Source organism: Macrotis lagotis, chromosome X (assembly GCF_037893015.1).
Source record: "Macrotis lagotis isolate mMagLag1 chromosome X, bilby.v1.9.chrom.fasta, whole genome shotgun sequence".
NCBI lineage: Eukaryota > Metazoa > Chordata > Mammalia > Peramelemorphia > Peramelidae > Macrotis > Macrotis lagotis.
This window is the reverse complement of record NC_133666.1, coordinates 493,361,221-493,387,518: the sequence shown is the minus strand read 5'-3', so window position 1 is coordinate 493,387,518 and position 26,298 is coordinate 493,361,221. Positions and strand designations below refer to the sequence as shown.

Sequence of the window (26,298 nt, the reverse complement as noted above, 5' to 3'; positions counted from 1 at the left end):
TGATTTACTATAAACATATAAACCAAAATCATACCAACTCCAAGATCTGTAAAGATGCCTTTTAACAACTGCTAATCATATTATTTTATTTATTGACATACATACTTACCAACAGCACTTTGCCTTCCCGTTTGAGAAAGAAAATCTCTCCCTTAAAGAAATTCACAGAATATTACTATAATTGAAGAATTTTATTGATGCACATAAATGTCATCATCTCTGAAATTTTTCATACCTAGATACTATGAAAAATGACATAAAATTAATTTCTTATTCAAAGGAATCTGAAGATATTTCAAGGAAAAATAAAACCACATATTTGATTTAAATCAAAAGTATCACAGAAATATTTATTTAAATATGTAAAAAAAAGGATATAAAGACTTTTTCCCCCCAACAAAATACTTCCATTCTTGAAGAGAACATTTAGATAGAATTAGATATTCACTAAACACAAATGTGTATACATTCCTTAACGTCAGGTCTTAATCATGAGTAAACAGTGTTGAATAAGAAAAATTGCAATGACTTTAACATCTTTTGTACTGAAAAAAAAATTGTGAATGAAACTACAGGCTAATCAAACTTTGTTGCATATATATATATATATATATATATATATATATAGAGAGAGAGAGAGAGAGAGAGAGAGAGAGAGAGAGAGAGGGAGGGAGGGAGGGAGGGAGGGAGAGGGAGGGGGGAAGCTGGCAGTCACGGAGCAAATGTGAAGAAAAAATAGTTTTTAAAAGTAGAAAAAAGTAAAAGGATATGGTATAAAGTAAGCTAGAAAATATGACTAACAAATAAGAATATAATAGAAAATAAATGATTTTCTTTTTGTTGTTACTTGATCACTGTAGGAGAATTTTTTTGATTGTCTTTTTTTCACTTTTTATGAAGTACCAAAAATCAGAGTGTAGGCAGTTACTCTAATGACTCTAAGTGTTATTATATCCTGGGTATTTATACAAATTTTCCATCCACAGCTTTTTCATCTGAACAAATATATTGAGAGGGTTTGTGGGTAGTTTCACTTTTGCACCTTAACAGTAAAGTCTGGAAATAATGCTATTGATGATTAAGTCTTTATAATTATGGGAAGGCATTGTAGAGTCTGAGACAAAATTATCCTAGAAAGGTCGATAGGATTTTGGATAGAATACATGATGGCACTTATATTGTTGGCTCTAAGAGTCTGCCTGTGTGGGACTAACTATACTCAAAGCAAAACCTGCTGTAAACAAGATAAATAGAAACTTAGGATAAACCACAAAAATTACTTTGAATATACTGATCTATGTACATGAAGCATTCTACCACCACAAGCTTCTCTAAGAATTGTTTTTCAAGAATTGTACTTTTTATAATCCTTGTATTCTTAGTTCCTTGAAAATGGAAGCCATTTATTTTATTTTTATATTATATATATATTTATATTTAATTTATTTTAAAAATTGAATTGGCAAACAAAAGCAAACTAGTTCATGAGCTCAAAAAGGTTCTTGAATTCACTGTAAATTAGTTACCTTGAACTAGCAAATGACCAGCTTTATTCCATGATGGAGAAAGTCTGGCTGTGACTGAATAGGAGAGACAGGTCTGAAGAATGGCAGGAATTACTTTCTGAGGAGTCACTACCTAAAAATATTCGATAGCAAAAAGGAGGCAAATCTTAAAAACATTGAGCATTTTCTCAGGGAATCATCAGTTCTGCACCCATAATATATTGCATCTGTCCCTTCTGTCCTTATAGAACTTCTACCACCTTGGTACAGTATAAATGCTTTTATTTAAAGTGGAAAAAATTATAATTGGAGTTAGAAAATCTGGGTCCAAATCTCAGTTTTGCTAATAACTTGCTAATAGTTTGATCATACAGAATTACTTTACTTCTCTGACCTCAGTTTCCTCATCAATAAAATGAGATGTATTCAATAATCTCTGTCTCCTTCCAGTTCTAAATCTATGATCCAGTTCATCTCTAAACTATTACAAATATCCCCACCTTTAGTAATCTATTCTTCATTCCTCTCCCAAAAATCTTTCCTGTTCAACAGTCTAGTCACATAACTTATCTGCCAAAAAAAATCTCCTATGATTGCCTTGCAAAACCTTGAATAACCTCCCCTGACATAAACACAATAAATAAATCACAAGACACTTTGCATCTTTTTAATAATAATGCAAATAATAATTTATCAATTTTTTTATCATTTATTGTATACATGTCATATTTTGTTATATCCTGATTAGGTTATAAGCTTCATAGGCAGAGTTCTATCTTTTATCATATCTAAATTTTGTGCTCATACCCTCCCTTCCAGTTGGAACAGGACTTCTTATACATTGGTTATTTAGTAAATATTAAACTGAATAGACTAAAAATTCCTTTCTTGGTCACTTAAGTGTCAGGACCAGAGCATTATAATCAAAGTTGACCACTTTGGATTAAAGTATTTCCAGACATAAACATGCAGTAGGTGCATGATGCCACCATTGTGAGAATCTATGTCTTATATTTTTCCCATGTTTTCCCAAGCACTGGAATCCTTTCTATTATTCCTTTATTATTTTTGTAATTCTTTTCTATCATTCTGGTTATCCATCTCTTTCATTTGTGCTACATGAATACTTTTTTCTTTTTTCATTTGTTTCCATGTCCCTCATGTAACAATTTTTAGGGGCAAATCATAGCTGAGAACATAATGCAGACTTGTTATACTGAACCATGCATATTTGTTTCCCCTTAGATTGGTGATAATTTTATTTTACTTTTTAAGATTAGGGTAATCCATGACTTGTGGCCACATAGAAATTTCTGGAACAAGACTAATATTTAAAAGAACTAAGTTTAAACTCTGTATTAGATCATAGGGTCATTGATTTATGAAAGAGATTTTAGAAGCCATCCAATTCAACATTCTCATTTTACATATGAGGAAACTGAGGCCAACAAAAGTTAAATGACTTACTCAGGGTCAGAGAGGTAAGTGACAGGACTGAGCTGTAGACAAGATCTAGGATTGAACCCACAGCCTCTGACTCCAAATGTAGCATTCTTTCCATTATACAAAACTTCCTCACTAAATAAAAATAATTACCACTCAAGCTGCTCAATCTAACTTTTCATAAGCTTAAACAATCCTTATAACAATTTACTATCAAACTACCAAGTTTGCAAAGGCAGATTAGCAGATTTCACTAACCCAACAAGCCTGTACTCCTGAGCCAGAATCTCTTTCTCACTTCTTTTTATTCTTCCTTGTTCTGAAACCCGCCAGAAGCTTCTGGGGCTAATTTTAATAATTATTTACTGTGGAATACAAATGTCTTTATTTTTGATGTTTCATATGGACATAAGAGTTTCTCAAAGGTTATATCCTTGAAGTGAAAGTTCTGACAGTCAACTGAAAACTATTTTTTAAAATTTATTTCAAGTATAAAAAATTGTTTGAATAGCTTCTAAAAATCAATGATTGGAAAATATGACTAGTGGTAAGATGGAGCAGGGAAGTTTTTATTTTCTTTGAGTTCCTTCCAACCTAAGATGGTGGTACAGTTTTTTAAAGCTGAAGGAATTCTTGCATTTTGATAAACCATTAAAGTTTTATGAGCCAATATTATGAATTTAATACCTAAATTCATCTATTTGATTAAAACATAAAATGTTTCAACATTCATTTATTAAAGAGAACTATCTCTGTAAAGCCCTTTTTAGTTAATTTAAAAAATCTTCAAATGATCTACTTTATTCTTTCAATGCACTCAATAATTACTGGCTTATCTTAAGTGTTTCTTTTATTTTTTTTAAAATAGGATACCAACATCTCTTACATCTTACTCTTTTTATTCCACTGTTCAGCTGCCTGAGTAAGTTGATAATTGCAGAGATATATTCTGTTGTATATAGTGAGACCTGTGAAAAAGTTATGATCCGTATGCACAATTGTGAATGCAAAGGTGAATGTATTTATGATTCTTATTCCTGTTTATAGTATGGCTGTGTCTGTGCCATACTATAAGCAGGAATAAGAATCATAAATACATAGGAAACATTTTTTGAAGCATTTTTTTTGGAGATGACTAAATCTGGTAGAAAGACGGAAATAGAAGAGATATGTTTAAATCTTGGCTCTTTCACTTACTCTTATGTGACCTTGGGCAAGTCACTTAATTTCTTTAGGTCTCAATCTCCTTATATATAAAATGAGAGAACTGGATAACTGTTCTAGCTCTAAATCTATGCTCCTATGAAGTATAGGCTCAGCAACAGACTCTGTGGCTATTCAAGAACAAGCTTAGGGGTAGCTAGGTGGCATAGTAATAGAGCACTGGCCCTAGAGTCAGGAGATCCTGAGTTCAAATCTGACCTCAGACACTTACTAATTACCTAGCTATATGACCTTGGGCAAGTCACTTAACCCCACTGCCTTGCAAAAAAAAAGCCTTAAAAGAACAAGCTTAGATAAATATGAAAAGTTTCATCAACATCAGATTAGATACAAAACAATGAATTCTTTAGTGGTCTCATTAAATAAAAATAAAAATGGCTTCAGACCTGTATGGTTCCCTTCTATTTCTAGAATAATAGAGTTGCAAAAGAAGATTGGACAAAAGATGATAAAAAATATTAATCTTTGAAACATTTGTAACACTAGTTTAACTTTTTAGTGTTCTACATAGGTCTTAAGTTAACAAAACTGAGTTAAATACTGTACATTTCTTTTATAAATGAAACCAGAAGATATATAAAGAAGTGGAAGGGTAAATGAAACATCTTTTGGTTTATTTGCACGACCACCTCATAGTTTAGGCTTTTGCCACTTTCCTTCCGGACTACTGCATTAGTCTATCAATCTATCCTTCAGGGTTGGCAAAATGTTCCTAAAGTATAGATTTGAACATGTCCCTTCCTTTCCCTTCTCAGAAAGTCCCATTGGGTCTCTATTGCTTCTGGGATTAAATACAAATTCCTGTTTTTGACTTTTGCTGTTGTTGTTCTTGTTTTAAATTTTTTTCAATTATCAGTAACTTATTTTTCACCCTACCAAAACTCTCTCACTAAAAAAAGAAACAAACTTATAACTTGTATAGGTGAACAATGCAAACCCCCACACTAGTAATATCCAAATATGTGTGTTTCATTCTGTACATTAATTCAATCCTATACCTGTCAGGAAGTAGGTTAGCAATGCTCATCACCAGTCAGTCCCCTGAAATCATAATTTGTCATTGCACTGACTACAGTTCTAAAGTCTTTCAAAACTGTTCATTTTACTATAGTTATGTTACAGTATAAATTATTTCCCCAGTTCTGCTCACTTCACTTTGTATCAGTCCATATAAGTCTTCCCATGTTTCTCTGAAACATTTTAAACATTTCTTATAATAGTACTTCCTTACATTCATATAATATATTCCATTGATGGGCACCCTTTTAGTTTCCAGTTCTTTGCCACAAGAACTGCTAGAAATATTTTTGGTACATACATGTCCTTTTCCTCTTTCTTTGATCTCCTAGATGTATAAGAGCTAGTAGTGGCATCACTGGGTCAAAGGATGTGGACATGTTAGTACATTTGAGGCATAGTAGCAAATTGCTTTTCAGAATGGCTGAACAATTCACAACTTCATCAGCAATGCATTAATTTATCTGTTTGAATGCAGCCTCTCCTGAATTTGATATTTTCATTTTTGTCAATGTTCTTAATCTGATGAGTATAAAACGGAAGCCGAGAATTGTTTTCATTGCCTTTCTTTAATTCAGTCATTCAGACAATAAAATGTTTTAAGTAAATATTATGTGTCAGGCACTGTGAGTTTGTATTATTTGGCTATGCTTCTTTGTTACAAGGTTTTGTCTGTCTTCTCCTTCCTTTTTTTTTCCCAATAAAGGAGAGTTGCTAGGGAGAAAAGTAAGTACTTGATAACTGAAAAAAAGTAAAGAAATTTAAGCAACAACAAAAAAATGAATTTATATACACAAAAGGCAGGAAAAGCCATCTTTATGCTCAAAGAGATTGCATTCTAATGGAGGAAGATGGCCTGGGCATTCTCTTTAAATGGAAGTTCTGGGAGGACTCTTCACTGTTCACCCTCCAATCAGTGAGAAAGAGGGGCTCCATGTGAGTTCTAGGGCTAAAGTGATATTGCAGTATGAAGATATTCCTAGGGCATGGGGAGAAATTCAGAAGTGTAGCCAGGAGTTGGAACATTCTTTCATATGACTAAAAATACTTTGTATTTCTTCTTTTGAGTCCATATATATACTTACCATTTATTATTTGGCTAATGGGTCTTATTATTATGAGTCTGAATCAGTTCCTTAATATACCTTGGAAATGAAACCTTTACAAGAGAAACTTAATGCAAAAATCTGCGCCCCCCCCAAATTGTTTTGTTTCTACAAAAACTTTGCAATTTTATGTAATCAAAACTGTTCAACTCCTGTATTCATCTTTATACTTGCTTAGTTATGAAATTTGTTCATAGATCTGAAAATTAATTTCTTCTTTTGCCTTCTAATTTGTTCATGTATCTTTTGAGAACTTGACATATGGTATGCGATATTCTCTAAAAATAATTTTTTTTGATACTGCTGTTCATTTTTACCAGCAGTTTTTATTAGTTAGTTCATGTTCTAGGATCTAGGGTCTTTGAGTTTTATGGCTACTATGTTCATTTATTTCTTTACGTTGTAGATCTAATCTATTCCATTGATGATTACTGATATGTAGTATAGTTTAAGAGTTGGTATTGCTAGCCCAGCTTTCTGTCTAGCTTTTCTCAGTATTTCCTTTAAGAGTTTTGATCTTTTGTTCCTCCAGTTGAATTTCATTACTTTCCTAATTTTAGAAAATAAATTTAAGTATTATTTTTATTAAATTGACCCTATCTACTCATGTATAATTAATATTTCTCCAATTATTTAGAGCTCTCTTTATTTCCATAAAAAAGTACTTTGTAACAGTATTCATGAAATTCCTATGTACTTCTCGGTAGGGAGTCTCCCAAATATTTTAGCCATTCTATAGTTATTTTGAAAGGAATTTTGCTTCATAGTTCTTCCTTTTTGGGTTTGATTAGTAATAGATAGAATTGTTAATGATTTATTTGGATTTATTTTATATCCTGCAACTATGCTAAAGTTATTGTTTCAATTCATTCTAGTTGACATATTAGCTGCAAAAAACGATGACTTTGTTTTCTCTTTAAAGTATTATTATTCCCTGAAATAATTTTTCTTATTAAATTGCTATGACTAGCATTTCTAACAGTATATCCTACAGTAGTAGAGACAATGGCCATCCTTCTTCCTTCACAATCTATCTTTCAAAGTTGGAGTTTGTTTTGCTTATAACAAATCCCTTGATTTTAATCCCTACTTCTCTTTATATTCTTGTTTGATTGCCTTTTGAGTTTAATGTACTTTTATGTCTTTGTTCAATTCAGTTTAAAGTGAGGTTAAAGTATCACTCACTCCTCCACCCCATTTCCTGCATTTTTCTGTAATGTTCTTCCAAAGCACCAGGATTATGGGAGATAGCTAAATTTTATCCCTTTTATCTCACTTGCTCCTAGGTTTGTTATCTTTTTACTTACTCTATGACCTCTTTGCCCAGGTCACGGCTACCAAATGCATCTGTTGTCTTCTTGGATTTCTTAGTCATTTGATTTGCTGCTTTTTTTATTCTTATTATTTTATGAGATATCTGAGTTGTTCTGCTTCTCCTAACATTACTATCTTGAGATGAATTTTGACAGACACTTTTAATAATCACAATTCTCTTTTAACTAATGCTTGCTAGATAATCTTAAGATAAAGAATGTTATTCCTATTGTATCTTTCAAGAAAACTTTTTGATTTTAACTTTTGTAAGGCACAAACCTTTTTGAAGAAAAATTTTTAAGGCTCTACTTTGTTCTACTGAATCACTTTTTTACAGTCAAAAATAGTAAAAGTAGTGGAACTTGTATTTTTAATACCTTTTATACTTGTATTTTAAACCTTTCAGTTTCATGCTATGAAGATGAATTTTTCTATAGAGTATTACTTGAGAAAGTCTGCCTATTCACTTCTCATATCTTTATCAAAGATGACCTAGACATGTGTGCAGATTATGATCAAAGGATTTTGGGAAAGTAGCCTTATGGATCAGAAGTTGTTCATTTGTCTATCTTTTCTTTTAAGTAAAAATAGCATATTTTTTCAACTGTTTGATAGCTTTCCTTCTTTCAGATATATTGAGAATTGACCCCTAATTGCCCTCAAAGTTATGCTATCTCTAGCATGAGCCCTTTTCTAAGTATTTTTGGTCTGATTCAGCTATTCTTATTTCCTTTAATATTAATTTTTTTTGGTCATGTTACTTGGGGCTAACCATGTTGAATACCTTGACTCTTTTAAAGAAAGTGCCTAGTATTCTTGTTATTTTATGTAATTATGAAAGTTTAATGCATAATATTTAGCTTCTTCAGTTTCTCAATCCTGAGCCATATTTTCCACTTTTATCACCACTTTTTTTTTCTTTTAGGTTTTTTTTGCAAGGCAAATGGGGTTAAGTGGCTTGCCCAAGTCATTGATTATTGAAGTATATTTTAATTTTCAGGGTTTTACTGAGCTCTTCATAGAATTTCCTTATCCACTGCAACAGAAATGGATACATAAACCACAGTTATCTTAAAAGTTGTGTTTCCTAAATACTAATAATGAACATGAGATATTCCATGAAATGATATCTCTTTTTACATTTGTATATATAAAAACCAACTTCTATTTGATCCTCTTCAAGAAGATCCTATTATAAGGTCATTTCCATTTAGTTTTAAATTTCTTTTATCTTCTGGTTTCATTCATGGTGAGAATACTGATCTTGAGTTCCAGTAATAGTTCCAATCATTGGTCATTGGAGTGCAGTGTAAGAGTGGTGTCAAGAACCACTCCAATCCATTTTAGCTAGGATACTTTAACAAAGTAACCACAATCCTCTAATCACGAATCTTCAACTACTAAGTACAAAAAAGAATTCTAACAGGCATTAGGTGGATTCATATGACACCAGCCAAGTGGTCTGTTCTAGTTGACTGGGGGATTTAATCATGGTCTTTGAATCCTTTATCAAAGCATTTTCAGGAAAGATATTGATTCTAGAAATTAGAGTGAGCATGGTGTTCTAGCTAAACTCTCCTGAAAAGGAATTATCTGAGAGGATGGGGAGAAGAACCCTTAACCAAGTCTCCTTTCCTCCTCTAACCCTTGACTAAGAGAGGAGCTTTGAAGAGTCTAGAGAATGCTGCACTTCCTATCTTTCCATCCATGTCCTAAATTGTATTCCAGATCAACTGGAAGCAGAATCTGCATCATCAGGAGCCAAGAGCAGACTAGATTCATAACTCTACAAAGAATCTGGGAAAGAGACTTTAACATGCCTATGAGGGATTTCTTCAGCACTCAAAGAATGGGAGAAAAGAACTTACAGCAACCACCACATATACTTCCTAAGCTTGAACCTACTTCCCCCTCAACTCTATATACTTGTGGAAAGATGCGTGGTAAATATTTGGGGAGGATGCTTTATACCAACAGTTCTTATTCTGTCACTTTAGTAAATAAATATTGCTTTCTAAAAACTATTAGTCTCTGGATGACTAAACTTATTCTCAACAGATAATCTTGAGGAAAATATAGTAATGGGAACTCCAGTAGAGGGTATAATAGGATTACACCTGAACCTTTAGTAATTACTCCTAGAACCTTAAGGAGTAAATGTAACCAACCTAGTTCTGGGAATCCAAATCACCTTCAAGGGTGAAGGTTAGGAGAAGGATGATTCAGAATTTACATTGGCTATATGTGTTCCTAGATGTAAAATTATGTGGTTCTTAGTACTCTCTATTCCCTTTTTACTCCCACCATAACCACATAAGCAAAAGGTGATCTCATAGGACTTAGGGTCTTCATATATTCTTATTTTTTTTTTCACTGATTCCCAAAGAATGTCTTTTGGACAGTCTACTGACAAAGAGCCTCTTTGTGCTTAGATAGTTGACATAATCCCTTCTAAGACAATACTAGAAGAATTTTAGCATGAACAAATTTACCAAAACTTATACTCTACTGACATAGTCTTGAAAAATTTAAGATCAGTCCTCCATGTTGAAGCATCAGTAAAATACTTTTGAATAAATATGCCTTTACAAACAGGAAATGATTGATTACTGGTATGGAATTATATCAGATTCAATTACCTATGAGTAATCAGATTATTAAAAAATAAAAAAATCAATACTAAATTAGAAAGCTAAGGATGAAGTAGTGTCTGTAATTATAACTCAAATTCAATCTACTAAGCAAGTTGCCAACTCAGGGAAAGTAGAAATGAATTGAAATTATCACCATTTATTAAAGAAATAAAAATAAAATAATTGTTACAATGGGGAAAACAAAACAGCCTAAAAATTTCCTTAGTCTGAAAACATGTGAGATATTTTCTTGATGGCAATGAAGGACAAAGCCAACTTAGACAACATACTCATTGATACATTACAGAAGAATGTGGTATAAGACTACTACAAGCATTTCTTCAAAAAATGTAAAAAGTAGTAAGGATGAAGACAAAGCTACAAAAAGCTGGGTATGGGATCAAACTGAACCAGACCATGAGTTGTTCATTTATAGAAAATGAACTGAAAAGAGGATAATAGAGGACAACTAAAACAAATATTTTGTCATTTCTATAATTATATGTTTTTTATTAATGAGGATAGTGATCTCACCACAAACGTTTTTTTATTTTTTATTTTTTGCAAGGCAATGGGGTTTAGCAGCTTGCCCAAGGCCACACAGCTAGGTAATTATTAAGTGTCTGAGGCTGGATTTGAACTCAGGTACTCCTAACTCCAAGGCCAGTGCTCTATCCACTGTGCCACCTAGCCACCCCCAAACACACTTTTTAAAAGTGAGTCAATTGCTAAACACACTTTTGTTAAAATAATGCTTTTAAACACCTAAAATAAAATATGTAAGACTTCAAAGAAAATCAATTATACTGAAATATACTTATCAGTTTTTTTAAATCAAATTCATGGATCCCAAGTATAGAACTCCTAATAGGGATTTTATATGGTTTTATAGATAGGACAGTATAGGACTTTGACTTTGGGCTCTAGTTTTGTATGAATGGCATTCATTTGGTAAAGCTGGAACTTCTGAAAGGCAAGAAGTTATCAAAGCTTTTCCTAAGTAACTAAAATTTCCTCTGGCTACTTTAAGACAGTTCTGATCACTGGTTTACTGGCTACTTTAAGATAATTCTGATGACTAGGTTAAGCTTTCAGACCTTTTAAACAATGGAGCACCCCCAAATCATTCAAAGTGCTCTCTAGTCTTATGAATATTCATCTTATATTTCTCTTGATCTTAAAGCTTGCTTGAACTCTATAATCAATCAGGCATTAATTAACACTTACTGTGTGCCAGACAAAAAAATGTGAAATATGAAAATTGCTTGGAAGGATGTCTGGTCAGACAACTAGAATTATAAAGGCTAAAGGTCAGAGTTTCACAAACAGATGAATAGATTGATCTAAACAAAATGGGGGTATTTAATAATTGACCTTTGAATACAGAATTTGTTTCACAAAGCTATTTCTTTGCTTGCCTAGATCCAATATTTACCACCATGATGGTCACTAAGCAATTTTTGGGACCCAAATTACTTCTTATATGCAATTTTTTATAAATTACTAAAAAAAAAGATAACCAGATTTTTGTCCACTGTAAGAAGTAGTAAAATTTAACATAAATCAATTTCATAATGATTGAGAATTGTAAAAATTTTTATAAACCTACCTTAGCTCCATGTTTTTCTGTGTAGGCCTGAAGTTTCCCTGATTTGTAAAATGATATCTAAAAAAGATCCATTTGTTAAAAAAAAACAAAAAATGATAAATATAATGTTAAATAACACAATAAAGAAAAAATGGAAAGCAATATAATACATAAAGAACAAAATCAGGCCTTCCTAACATGTGTCCTTAAGTAAAGGTAATCCTTTTGCTTTGATAAGAAGGTATAGCAAAGAAATTTATAGAAATGGTTATTAGACAAATGTTTCATTCTTCTATTAAAGTCCAAGTTATAACCTTTTATATGAAAGCAATTTTGATAATAATTGCTGTTGTTCATCCTTTGTTTTCAAAAAGGACATCATGGGATGTCCTCTCTTCCAGAGTTACTGAAGTCCAGTGGCAAGATATAAATCAGAATGATTGGTAATGCATTAGATGAACCTGGTGTCTGATCAAACTGTCACACTGATCATGCTCTAAGTCCTCCACAGTACCTGCTTCAGCAGCTTTCTTGTTCATTGGAACAAATTGTTCTCATTCACCCATTTCACTGGAGGAGATTGTGGGGACATCTTGAAATGCTTAAGGTAATCATTCCCCTAACTAAAAGTTTGAGGCCTGGTTAAATCAATCTAATGAGTCACTTTGCCCAGTTGTGACCACTGTGCATACTACAGCTTCTTGGAGACACAGGCAAGAGGCAGGTGAAGATGGACACCCAAAATGAATGAGCATCCCTGAAAAAGGGCTTGGCAAGCCCTCACATCTCTTCTTACTCCTCAATTTCTTCTTCCGGTCACCTCATTATTCACAGGATTGAATCATTTCTGTAACATAGTTGGTTTTTTTTTTAATTTGAGCATGCTCTTCTACGCTACTGTTTTTCACTTGTCTACCTCTGAATGAAATTTATTTACATAAAGCCTTTACAATTCCCCCTTTATGCCACTGTGAAAGAAAAAGTCACCATAATTATTTGATTGACTAACAATTTAGGGACCTTACCCCAATCAACTGCTTTTGAAGAAGAAATGTAATATAATGAACAATGTAAAGACAATAAAATTAGATAATCTGACCCACAGCTATAGTAACTATTTGTCCCTGAACAAAAGACACTGATAGTCTAGCCTAAATTTAGTTGTCTCAACACTACAGTTAAGTCTAAAGTTTTGTCTACATCTTTCACAACTAAAAAGTATTTGTTCATTTCCCCTTATCTCCTGGCTCCTAAGCAACAAACGTCTCCTTAATCTGATAACAAACCCTGCCAGCTTCATAGCAAGACATATAGGGCCATCTCCAGTCATCCTGCTCCATATCTGGATACAAGACCTTAGGCACAAGCAGCCCTCTCCCCTCACTTAAATACAATTCACTTGAAAGTCATGGTATCACTTCTCAGATGTCATGGTCCTCTTTGAGAAGGAAGGACAAACAATAACAGCAACATTCCAGAAGACTATCCTCACCTTCTCTCTTGAAAAAGTTATCTTTACTCTATTCCTCCCTCTGCTATGAAAGCTATTACTTATCTATTCTAAACACAAAATGGTGCTAAGTGGGTCTGAAGAACTATAAAAACTAAACTGGTACCCTAGGAAGTAGAAGTAGTTTCCTTAGATCTTCTTTGCTTTTGATTGACCTATCTTTGACCCAGAATTATCTGACCCCAGATGCCTGGTATACCGTTCCTAAGGTGCCCTAGTCTTGGAAGAGAAAATTCCCTGGCACCAACATGATAAATTCTATTGATTTCTACTTTTCATATACTTTAGACTCTACATCTAATTTTTAATAGGTAACTTTAGGTCATTTAAACCAGGGGGCCTCCCCTAAATTCACAATCAGTATTACAGAGATGAAGTAGTGATTCATAAGTAATCCTAGGGCAAGATTTTTGGAAATCATAGACATGACATCATGGCTTAAAAATAAAAAGAACCCCCCACTTTTTTTCCATTTTCTTGTTTCTTAAAAAAATCTTATATACTTAAAGGCCTAATTTCAAGATTTATGAAGGCAAGGAGACTGAATCTGAAATTAAAATAATATAAAATGAAAGGAAAGCATCAATCATTAAAGTTATCTTCTGAAGGAAAAATATAATGGAAATAAATGTCTTTTCCAAGGATTACTGAGATTTGCGAATACAATCACCAGAAGGTATTATGGTCACTGACAAAAGTCTATAAAAATATATCTTAATTATATGAATACAATGGAACACTATCCCACAATAAGAAATGATAAACAGGTAGATTTCAGAAAAACCTAGAAAGACTTTTTACAAACTGATGCAAAGTGAAATGTGCAGAACCAGAAAAACATTGCACAAAGTATCAACATTATGTGATGATTAACTCAGCTCTTCTAATAAACACATTGATTCAAGACAAGTACAAAGGACTCAAGATGGAAAATGCTATCCACATTCAGATAAAGAAGTGATGGACTCTGAATGCAGATCGAAACCTATTTTTTTCCACTTACTTTATTCTTTTTGGTTTTTTTATTTGATCTTTTTCTTTCACAATAGTGACTAATATAAAAATGTGTTTTACAAGACACCACAGTGTATTGACCTCCATTATAAGAAGAGGAGAGGGGAGGAAGAAAAATTTGGAACTTAAAATCTTGTAAAAATGAATGACAAAAATTGTTGTTACATAATTGGAAAAAATACTATTAAATAAAAATTGAGGGGGCAGAACCAAGATGGTGGTTTGAGGGCAGGAATTCCTCTTCCCCCCAAAACTCCAAAAGGTGCCAAATTATGACTCTAGCCATAATTTATAGGGGCAGAACCCACAGAAAGACTGAGCAATACAATTACCCAATCCAAGAAAACTTTGAAGATCTGCAGGGAAGGTCTGTTTCACCAGGACCTGGAGATGGAAAAAGAAATAGCATAGCCTACCACAGTGCAGCAGGCTGAGAAAACCAGTTGGTAAGGGAGTGGGGAGAGACTGCAGAGGTCTCTCCTGGGGTAGAACTCTACTGCTTTGCTCACACTCAGATCTAGGTTATAGTCTGGGCCCCCATACTACCAAAGTGGAGCAGGGACCCTCCTCACTACTCCATAGCAGAGGGGAGTACTTGTGGTCATCCATAGACCAGAACATAGGCAAGAGAGTGGTTAGAGCCTCTCATAAGACTTTGGAGGAATTAAGGTCCCTGTGGGTTGTATCAAAAACCTCACAAATCCTTGGAAGTGCAATAAATCCGTCATAGGCTGAGGAAATGAACAAACAACAGAAAAAAAGAAGAACCTGACCAAAGAACCTGACAAAGATTACTTTGTTCCCAGGGAGGATCAAAACAGACACTCAGAAGATGATAAAGTCGAAGCTTCTGTATCTAAAGCCTCCAAGGGAAATAGGAAACGGGCTCAGGCTATGGACGAGCTAAAAAAAAGACTTTGAAAAGCAAGGGAAGTAGAGGAAAAATTGGGAAGAGAAATGAGAGTGAAGCAAGTAAATCATGAAAACCAAGTCAGCATCTTGGTGAAAAAATTACAAAAAAAATACTGAAGAAAGTAACATGTTAAAAATCAGTTTGGGCCATTTGAAAAAAGCAAATCAAAAGGCAATAAGGAGAAGAATGCCTTAAAAAGCAGAATTGGCCAGCTGGAAAAGGAGGATAAAAAAAGCTCTCTGAAGACAATAACTCCTTCAAATGGTAGAATGGAGTCAAAGAAAACTGATGACTTTGTGAGAAATCAAGACACAATAAAACAATACCAAAAGAATGAAAAATTAGAAGAAATATTAAATATCTCATTGGAAAAATAACTGACATAGAAAAACAGGTCCAGGAGAAATAATTTAAAAATTGTTGGCTACTGAAAGTCATGACCAGGAAAAGAGCCTAGGCTTCAAGAAATAATACAGCAAAATTGCACTGAAATCCTAGGAGCAGAGGATAAAATAGAAATTGAGGGAATTCACCAATCACCTTCTGAAAGAGAACTCCCCCCCCAAAAAAAACTCCCAGGAATAGTATAACCAAATTCCAAAACTCCCAAGTCAAAGAGAAAATACTACAAGCTGCCGGAAAGAAACAATTCAACTACTATGGTGCTACAGTCAGGATTACACAGAATATGGCAGTGTCTACATTAAGGGTTCATAGAACTTGGAATATGATATTCCAGAAGGCAAAAGAACTTGTATTACAACCTAGAATCAACTTCCCAGCAAAACTGAACATCCTCTTTCAGGGGGAAAGATGGATTTTCAATGAAACAGAGAACTTTCAAACTTTCCTGTTGAAACAACCAGAGCTGGACAGAAAGTTTGATCTCCAAGAACAGGACTCAGGTGAAGAGAGAGAGTAGACAAGAAGGACAAATTATGAGGAACTCAATGATGTTGAACTGTATGTATTCCTTCATGGGAAGAAGATATTGATAACTCTTTTGAACCTTCTCATTTATAATATCAGTTAGGAGTATATATAGACAAGGCACATGAGGGAGCTAAATATAATGGTATGATGTGGTATAAAGATGGAGTCAAAGGGTAATAAAGAAAAGTACTGGGAGAAAAGTAAAGGAAAGGTAGAATGGGGCTAAGATATTTCATGTAAAAGATTCAAGAAAAAGCTTTTGCAATGGAGTGGGGGGGAAGGCGAGGGGGAATTAGTGAGCCTTCCTTATCAACAGAAATGGCTCAGTAAAGAAATAAAATGCATGAGTGTGTATAGAAATCTATCTTACCCTAGAGAAAAATGAGAGGAAGGGGTGGGATAAGGGGGACAGGGGAGGGGGGAGGGGGGAGGGAGAAGGTGATAGAAGAAAAGGAAGATTGTGGGAGAGGGTAATCAGATACAACACCCTTCTGAAGAGGGACAGGGTGATAGGAGAGAGAGAGGGGTGGGGAGGAATAGAATGGAGGGAAATACAGTTAATCACAGTTGTGAGAAAAGAAGCATATGTGCTGAATTTTAGTTGCCCTGGTTGCCTATGGTTGCCTTGCTCCCAGCTGCCTGATACAGTTAGCTACTCCCTGGAGAGAGCACTGGCATTGGAGTCAGGAGGATTGGAATTCGAATTTGGCCTCAGACACTTGATGCTTACTAGCTATGTGACCTTGGGAAAGACTTTGAACTGTCTCGTATCCAGGGCCATCTCCAGTCATCCTGATTCATATCTGGCCACTATACTCAGATGGCTCTGGAGGAGAAAGTGAGCCTGGTAATTTAGCATAGCACCCCCTCACTCAAATCCAATTCATGTGCTTGTCATGGCATCACCTTCCTGATGTCATAGACTTCTTTGAAAATGAAGGACAAACATTAGATCTGAATACCTACATGTGAAACTAGGAAAAGAAGCATCTTCTAATATCTCATAATTAAGAAAATCCTTCTCAATTAAATTTCCTAAGCTGAGAGATTTTCAAAGACAATTATTATTTATTAAAAAAAGATAATTAGACTACTTTAAATGGCAACAAATATGTCTTCCTCATCTGTATATACTTATAAATATATGAGTAGAGCTCAATAAAAGAAATTTGGATTTTTTTCTTCTTATTCATTTCAAGTTAGACATTCATAAGAAAACAACTATTTTACATAATTACAATATCATCTTTACCTTAAAATAAGTTAATCATTGTTTTGCATGTAATGTACAAGATTTTGTTTTAATGTTTTAAGATTTATCCTTCTGGTAAGATAAATACTCAAAAATTAAGAATCATCTTTACAGAATGAAAAATAAGTATAAATGATATAAAAATTTAGGAAAAAATGTTTTGCATTTCTGTTTAGTGTAATTTAAGGAAAAATAAACTTCCATATCATAGGCAGTTTGGAAATGAATAATATAGAAAAATCTCACCAGCACGAATTAAAAGCAGAACTTATAGACTAGAGACTAGGTTTTTATTTGGATTAACTATATTTCCATATAATTGGTTTCCTTTGTAATCCTATGTATTTTATTTTATGCATTTAAAAACAGAAATTTAAGAGGTCCTTAGCCTTTACCAGAATTTACCAGACATGCCAGAAAAAAAAGGCTAATAAAATTCCTGCTGAGAAGAATTATACCTATATTTCAATTATACCTACATTTCAATTTCAATGAACCATGTGTCAATCCTTTGGGAAATATTTTCTTGATTACGTGATTGAGATTTACCTTCTAACCTGTATCTCTAGATTTATCAATTATACAGCTCTAAAGAGACAAGGGACAAAGTGTGGTTTGGGTACTCTAGAATTACTTTGCAGTTTGTGGAAGCACATCACACTAAGGCTTATAAGATATTAAGAAATAATCAGTGTTCTAGAATGAAGTCCTTGGACTAGGCTGGAACAAAAGAGTTAAATCAATTTTTCTTGAATGGAAAGGACTTTATTCCCAGAAATAAGGGATGTGGTCATGTTAATGGTGCTCAAATTAAGAGTGGACAAATCTTTGTTTAATTTAGTTAAGAGAATTATCTCTTTTTTTTCACCTTTTATCAGATTAAAAGAGGAATGGTTAAAGAGGAAGTGATTGGTTTCAGAATACTATTTTCTCCTAGGTGTACTTGCATTAACATTACTATATGGTAAATTAAAAAAAAATTAAATTTAAATTAAATTACGTTTAAACCTTTTGTTTCACTTTGCTGTGGAATGATGGAATACTATGAATTGGAAAAGGAAATTGCTTCAGTCAAGAAAATTTAATTAGAGGGGAAAATCCACAAGCAGAAAAGTTTGTATATTTAAAAAAATACCTGATAGGCTTTGTCTAAAAATCTCAAGTATAGTTTTGTTTTCAGTAAGATTAACGTAGTGATGATACAAATTACTTTCTTGGAATAACTAAATCCCTGAAATTTCTAGCTCCTAATTTAAGTTCCATTTTGTAATCAATTTGTGACTGATATATTTAGGGAGAAGGGCAATAATACAATGTGATTAAGAAGGAATGAAAAATATCACTAACTGCCATCACTATCCAAATCTGACGAAATATTCCAGGAACAGGTGATATAAGAAGCTCTTGATGCATCAGCAGCAATTGCCTGTGGAGATGAAATGTATTAATTTTAAAATGGAATTGTTCTTATTCTCTGTTTTTACTTAATTTTAAAATTTAAAAATCATCGAATCACCTTATTAGAGTTATTAATTATAATGCCCCTTTTTTTGGCAAGGTAATGGGGTTAAGTGACTTGCTCAAGTTCACACAGCTAAGTAAGTATTAAGTATTTGAGGTCACATTTGAACTCAGGTCAGGGCAACTATCAAATAGCTTTTTGAACTGGCCATAACACCAAGCACAATGCTTTGCTTACTCTATAATTTTATATATACATATAATTATTGAATGAATGCATTATTAGATGGTGAGGTTACTACTGATAATGCAATATGAAATTCCTCTTCCTACTTTTATGCTTCCCATTTCTCATCTCTGGGGCTCATATTCATGTTTCAGACATTTTCCAAACTTTGTGGATTCCCAGTTATACCCTATGTGTGGAAGTGAAATGAGTCCAAGAATTGTTGGAGGTTAAGTTAGATTATGAATTTAAAGTTAGAAGGAACTTTAAGGTCTAGTCCAATTTTATCTCTTTATAGAGAAAGAAATTGAAACTAAGGGGAAGTTATACTGGTAACAAGTAGCAAAGTTAAGATGAAAATCTAGGTCCTCTGACTCCAGTATCATTCCATTTTACCATGTAGCCACCAAGACATGCTCAAAGTAATGTGAAGCAAAGCCTAGCATGCAGGTTGTTAGAATCCTATTATAACACTTATTCCACTTCTTTAATGAGTTAGCTTCAAGAAACCAGCCCCAGAATATCTCCTGCTTGAGAAGATCCTTGAGAGCACAAATTGTCTTATTTTTGTGTATTGACCTTTGAAGCATGCCCAGATAATCTAACATGGAGCTGCCTTGAGGGGGCAAGTCACTTAACCAATGCCTACCTCAGTTTCCTCACCTGTAAAATTGGGATAATAATAGCATCTACCTCCCAGGGTTATTGTGAGAGATTTGTAAAATGTTTTATAAACTTAAAAGTAATCTATAAAGCTATTATTATTATTACTGAATTACTAATTAAAACATCTTAATTATGAAATTAGTTTTGACCTTGTGGTCTCTCTAAAAGGCTCTTATAGAATCTAGAGGAAGGTCTTTAGAAATTTTGGTACGGAACCTATGATTGAATTATGGAAGGGCAAAGAAAAAATACATCAACTCTGGGTTGTAACAATGAGATCACAGAACCACTGAAGTGCTAGAGGATATCTTTCTTTTGCAAATTTCATATTTATTTATAAAATACTGCCTCTCTAAGAAACATAAACTCCAAAGATCATAAATGCTTTTACCTGCACATCTTCATCTGTGTGCTTCTAATCTCTGTGTCTGCCACTTGATTACTTAGTACTACCTTGACAAGACAAAGCTTCTGTAGGTCTGGAGGGCTGATGAAGAACAGGGATTGCTGCCTAGAAACACTCATGACTTCTGCAACCTGAACTTTAAAAAATGATAAAAGTAGCAAACTGCCTTAGCCAAATTCTAGAAACATAATAGTTACTTTTATTCACAATCATGTTGCATAATGTCAACTAGTAAGTTTATAAAATTCAGGGCTCAATATTGAAATTTTTTCTTTAAGTTTTTCATTTAAAGTTTAGAATTTAAGTTAGTAATTAAAAACCAATAAAAGAAAATTTAATTCATGTGAAAAGTTAAGATCTTATCCTAATTATTTAACATATACTAAATAATTATTATTAGACACAGGATAAACATTGTGATGCCTCCTATTCCTAAATTCTTTTTATTTCTCTCTTCAGTTTATTAATCATTTTTAAGTTCTGTCCAACTCTTTATGACCCCATTTAGGGTTTTCATAGCAAGGGTCCCAGAATGGTTTGCTATTTCCTTCTTCAGGTCATTTTACAGATGAGGAAACTGAGGCAAGCAGGTTTAAGTGAGTTGTCCAAGGTTACAGAGCTAGTAAGAGTCTGAGGTAAGTTTTGAACTCAGGAAAATATGTCCTCCTGTTTCCAGGCCCAGCAAGCTATCCACTGTGCCACTTAACTGCCCCCCCTTCTACTTTATTCTTAATTACAAGAATGTCTAAGAAATACAAAATTTGCCTAAATTAAACTCTAATAATGTAAATTTTTTTTATCATTTCTGTGGATTCTTTCAGGATATACTAATATGAATATGTCATTACAGTCTTCCAATTTGTCTCTATTAAACTGTGTTCTCAACAATTTTAATATGTAGAATTTAATTTTAGTGTAGTTTATACTTAGAAGTTAACAAATATTTTAAGAATTTCATTTTCACACAAAAATGTAAAAACTTACTCATTCAAGGCCAAATTTCCTGTTGTCTACATAGACAGAGGCAGAACAAAGCAAGTCAGTAAATGGGTAAAAAGAAACAGTAGAGGCCCAAGAGATAGCATATTTTACGGTTTTGCCAAAGGCTCATCTCACCTGTAGTTAACTACTATTAAATCTATTTATTGAGAATCAAGAATGTGCTAGATGTCATAGAACATTTAAAAACATTAACCCTGGTTTCTTTCTGGAGTGGTTTATAGTTTCTATCTGAAAAAAAAAAGCAACAACAACAACAAACACATAATGCATCAGAGGAGCAACATGATGGGGATGAGTGGAAAATTCACTACCATCACTAAATTTCAACTAAATATGAGCTCTTACAGGAAAAATCACTAATAAAAGTACAATTCATTTCCCATCAAATACCCATTGACAAATCCAACATCTTCAATTTTAACTTCCCCCAAGCAACATAGAGAACTCCAATTGAGCTTCTCCTTTTTTTAAATATTATTTATGCCTAAGTCTTACTAGATCAATTGATGAGTATACATAAAATATTTGAATTCTCAGAAAAAAAATGTGTATTTATTATTAATCATGAAGAATTACAACAAAAAGATTTTAACTTTTAATGGACAAAATTGGCACATTCTTAAAACATTTTTCTTTTCAGTAAATGAAAAAAGCAGCTTGTCATAGTAAAGGGCTGGACTTGAGAGTTAGATCTGCCCCACTGACACTAGCTTTGTAACGCTGGGCAATCCTCATAGTCTCTTGGGACTCCTAAGATTTATCAATCAAATAAAAGTAGTTACTTTTGGAAGGCATCAGGTATTAACCACTTAGGTTAAGATCCATGACAAAATATTATTCAAAGCTCAAAATATAGGCTAATTCTTATTAATGAATAATAATGAACTTCCAACATAGGCACTAGGTGGCACATCAGACCTAGAGTATCTCAAATACTTACCAACTGTGTGACCTTGAGCTTCAAGTCACTTAATTTTTCTTACCTCAACTTCCTCATCTGTAAAACAGGGATATTAATAGCCCCTACCTCAATCAAATAACACATGTAAATCAACTTGCAAACCTTTAAGCTGTCATATAGCTATTATTATTATTGTGTACTATTATTCTTCAGATAGTAGGCAGCATAGAACAGTATGCAGGATCACTGGTGATATTATCAGAAATCTTTATGTGACCTAAAGAGTCTCACAATCCCACTTCTTTCAAATCTCAGCTGAAGTCATATCTTCTAAAAGAAGCATTTCCTGGTCCTTTTTTCATCTTATTGCCTTCCCTCTGACGTGACATCCAATTCAGCCTATTTATGTCTGTATATACAATGTGTTTAAATAGCGTCCTTTCCCATTTGACTTCATTAGAGCAGGGACTGTTTTTGGATTTCTTTCTATGCCCAAACAGTCATGTAAATCCTATAGTGGGTGCTTAATAGTTTTGTTAACTCGACCTTCATAACCTAACACATATACACACACACACAATAATCATTAACCTCAAAAGAGAACATGTATGCATATCTACACATATATGTTGTCAAAAAGATCATTCATCCATGGGTTCATTAAGATCCTCAAGAATACAATATCAAGGATAAAACTTTCTGCTATTTCAATTTTAGCCTAAGAAAATTATGGTTAACAATAAGCACATATAAAGGCTTTTAATTCCAAATATTTAAATTCAGAAATGCCATTTTTCTGTCCTTATTTCTAAATGTCGGGACCAAAGTTTGTTGTTAGTTAAAAGCAAAATAAAAAGGCAAAATTTAAAAAAAAGCAAACTAAAACCATGTCTGAGTCTTCGCCCGCACACCCCAACCCAGCCTGGACTTCGGAAGGGCCAGTGAGCAGCGGCGGCGGCCAGGCTGCGGGGCCCTGCCTGCCGCCCCTTGGTACGCTGCGAGGCCTCCCTCCGGGGCACACACACTGGGAAGCCGGGAAGCCGTTGGGGGACGAGCCCGGAGGCTGGCCCGGAAGCGGCGCGGCGGGCTGAGGCGCCTGGGCCGGGCCGGGCCGCGCCGCGACACTCCCCTGCGCCCTTCAGGGGCCTCCCTTCCATACCGCACCTGGAGCTAGCAAAGGCGCTTCCCCCACCCCTTCTGCAGAAACGCGGCTGGCTCGGCCTCCAGGAGGGGCAGCCGGCGCCTCGGCGCGGCCCCTCGCACCAGCGGCGCCTCGGCGCGGCCCCTCGCACCAGCGGCGCCTCGCACCAGCGGCGGCGCCTCGGCGCGGGCGCCCCCTCGCACCAGCGGCGCCTCGGCGCGGCCCCTCGCACCAGCGGCGCCTCGGCGCGGCCCCTCGCACCAGCGGCGCCTCGGCGCGGCCCCTCGGCGCGGCCCCTCGCACCACCGGCGCCTCGGCGCCCGCGCGCCCGAGCCCGCCCACTGCCGTGCGCAGGCGCACTGCGGCCGGCTGGGTCTTCACGTGCCGTCCTCGTGCCCTCCCCAGGCCTCTGAGGCTGCGCGCGCAGAGCCCCCGCCCCCTCCTGGGGCGGGACACAGAGGCTCCTCCTTCTTCCTTGCCTTTGAGCCGTGCGTGGCATTCTGGGAAAAGAAAGCCGCTTCCGGCTCACTGGGACACAGCCCTAGCTTGGGACTTGGGGGTCTTCTTGTTTCCCTGGGAATGGCAGAAGGTCAGGCTATTTATTGAACTGGAGAAGGCCTTGGTTCAACTCTGGCCTCAGACGCTTACTAGCTGTGTGACCCTGAGGTTGAACATTTATAACGCCCTTGAAAACCACTCTCTTAAACATTCTCCAGTGATCAGTGTCTCCTAAATGAGCAGGAGTGGCCTGACCGGGAATGTCACCGGTGTGACCCTTGCTCTGCACAAAATGCATCACTGATGTAACCTAACAATGCATTCCTCTACCAAAGTCCCCTGGTGTCTCATTGTGGTGTAGAGGGCACCCTGAGCTCTTGAAGGCTAGACCAGGGGAGTACTAGCACAGAAAGGTCCAACCAAGATGGAGAAAATCCAAGGAGAATGTCATATAATTGATTATATATATCATGTATTTTCTGAGGACAAGTCTTAGAAAGTATCAAGAAGTTCATCACTAAACTGATTGTGGGGTGATTCATTTTTGTACCACAGTAAAGCCTGAAGGCCACACGATCTCCAAGGTGTTAAGAGACTCCTTACTGGAGTGATCATGAAAGATCTACATCTAAAAAATCTACTCCAGGAAAGCATATGGGAGCAGTTGGAAGGATTAAAGAAGTAACCCCACAAAAGTAGGGATATAACTTTTATGAAAACACATTATATGCATTAACCTGGAATTAAAATAAACAACACAAGTTCAGACTGTCATAACCAGAATAAAATTTTGCAGACCACAGTCTACAGCAGATCTCCGAAGTTACTCTCCTCTGCCCCCCCACCCCCATTCCCTAATGGTCCTTGAAGGTATCTAAGTGTCTATAAAAATATTTTATCTAGCTATCTAACTAGTGACAGTACAGTAATAACAAATGTTTTCAAGATCGGGCAGTCTGAAATAGAAAGGAATATGCTAGAACAGAGATCAATTAAATATATATCCCCATCATGGGAAACTTAAGGTTTGGAAATGATCTTTGTGTATTAAACAGTATGAAAAATACATTTATACTAGGATAAAGGCAGTTGCCCCCCCCCCCCCATCCTTGTTTTAAGAAGAATGAATTTTAGTTCCAGGTTTGTTTTCTTGTCCTCTTTTTTTTTTTGCTGCCAATTTTAAGAAGAAATGTTTTTGTTTACTTGTCTGTCCTAGTCTAGGAGAAGTGCTCAAAGGTAACTCCTCTATTTTCTTATCTTTTTCCCAGATATATCTCACTTTTTTGACATCTGAGAGGGTCAGAAATTCTCTTGCTTTGTCTGCCTCCCCAGGAACTCCAATGCACTCCAGCAAGAATGGTCCAAACAGGTCCCATGGAAAGGAACCTTTATTGCTATCTTCCTTATACTTACTTTCAATGCATCCTTCACTTATGTCCCTAATATTCTATTTCTGTGTGGATAGGACTTCTTTTCATGAATCCTACTCATTCATTTCCCTTCTATGTTGTCATCTCTGCCTGCTTCTAGGATGGGGAATTTATTAGAAGATGTAAAGCAAAGGAATGAATCATTGAAGTAAAATTTGTTTTATGAAAAATGATTTGCATATTTGTCTATGAATTATTTCACTAATAAGAACAAGGTATATTTGGATTCTCTATATTTAATAAATTTATACTCCTGTTTCAGTGAAATACTTGTGACAATATTTTTAGGTCTAATCTATCAAGGTGTACTACTGATAAAGTTAAATATTCCAAGTTCATGATATTCTTGGACTCTGAGCAAAGTGGTACTTGCATTAACAAAAGGAAAATTTTGATCTACATTGGTGGAGAAAGAATCCATACAGATGAAATAACATATCCTTAGGTGAAGTTGTAGTAAGGTACACTGGTTTCCTGGGCCATTTTGTCACAATAATAGTCCATATTAAACTTGAAGTCAGTTAGAACCCCTTCATTTTTACTTAGAATATTTTCTAGTCATAGTCTGTGCTCCACCTCAGCCTGTTCTTAAAGTTGATTCTTAGAATATTCTACCTTTATCTTATTAACATCTATATTGTCTGATTTTGATTTATAATTTTATAATTATCAAATAATTATGAAATTTGTCAAATTAACCTGCCAAGATGTTTTTGTAAACAAATTATAAAAAATTCTATTCTATTATAGTTTGAATGCAGACTCACTCTCTCAAAGTCAGATTGGTTGGATCTCCCTTCAGTGTTCTAAGACACCCTGAGGGGTTTTTAGGATATCTTTCTTCTTTATTGCCACTGATTCAAGCCTCCTATTCCCAACACTTAGAGGTCCATGTTTAGACCTCCAGTTCCTTTAAACCTCTTAACATTGGTTAACTTTTACAAAGAGATTATTAACTTTGAAGGCTTAACCATAAGAAAGTACAAACATTTTCCCCACACCCTGGGGACATAAAAATACTGTTTCCTAGATCTGGGTAGGTAGAGACTAGGTTTTCATAATTTTGTTCACTTTAGACTTAACATTAGCCTACTAAGTTCATGTCCCAATGTGGC

At 34.9% G+C, this 26,298-nt stretch overlaps 1 protein-coding gene and 1 long non-coding RNA gene across 7 annotated transcripts in view; one reads left to right on the top strand and one right to left on the bottom strand.

Annotated features, from left to right (window-relative positions):
* Positions 1-23,413, bottom strand: part of CXH18orf63 (chromosome X C18orf63 homolog) — a 43,557-nt gene extending 20,144 nt beyond the window's left edge. The window contains exons 1-7 of one of the 6 annotated variants that reach the window (XM_074201416.1): positions 23,279-23,413; positions 22,154-22,210; positions 20,197-20,347; positions 18,800-18,878; positions 11,852-11,908; positions 1,527-1,638; positions 110-151 (exon numbers count right to left, since the gene is read on the bottom strand). In XM_074201416.1, the coding sequence (XP_074057517.1) occupies positions 110-151; positions 1,527-1,638; positions 11,852-11,908; positions 18,800-18,878; positions 20,197-20,330 (424 nt within the window). In that variant the 5' untranslated portion in view covers positions 20,331-20,347; positions 22,154-22,210; positions 23,279-23,413. Of the gene's footprint in view, positions 1-109; positions 152-1,526; positions 1,639-11,851; positions 11,909-18,799; positions 18,879-20,196; positions 20,348-22,153; positions 23,250-23,278 lie in introns of those variants that run through there. The other 5 variants (XM_074201418.1, XM_074201419.1, XM_074201420.1 and 2 more) reach the window with 5 other exon arrangements.
* Positions 23,414-23,766: 353 nt separating this feature from the next.
* On the top strand, positions 23,767-25,356 carry LOC141497669 (uncharacterized). The gene is made up of 2 exons (XR_012471400.1): positions 23,767-23,844; positions 25,022-25,356. It is a non-coding gene; the product is annotated as an uncharacterized LOC141497669 (long non-coding RNA).
* Positions 25,357-26,298: the final 942 nt, after the last annotated feature.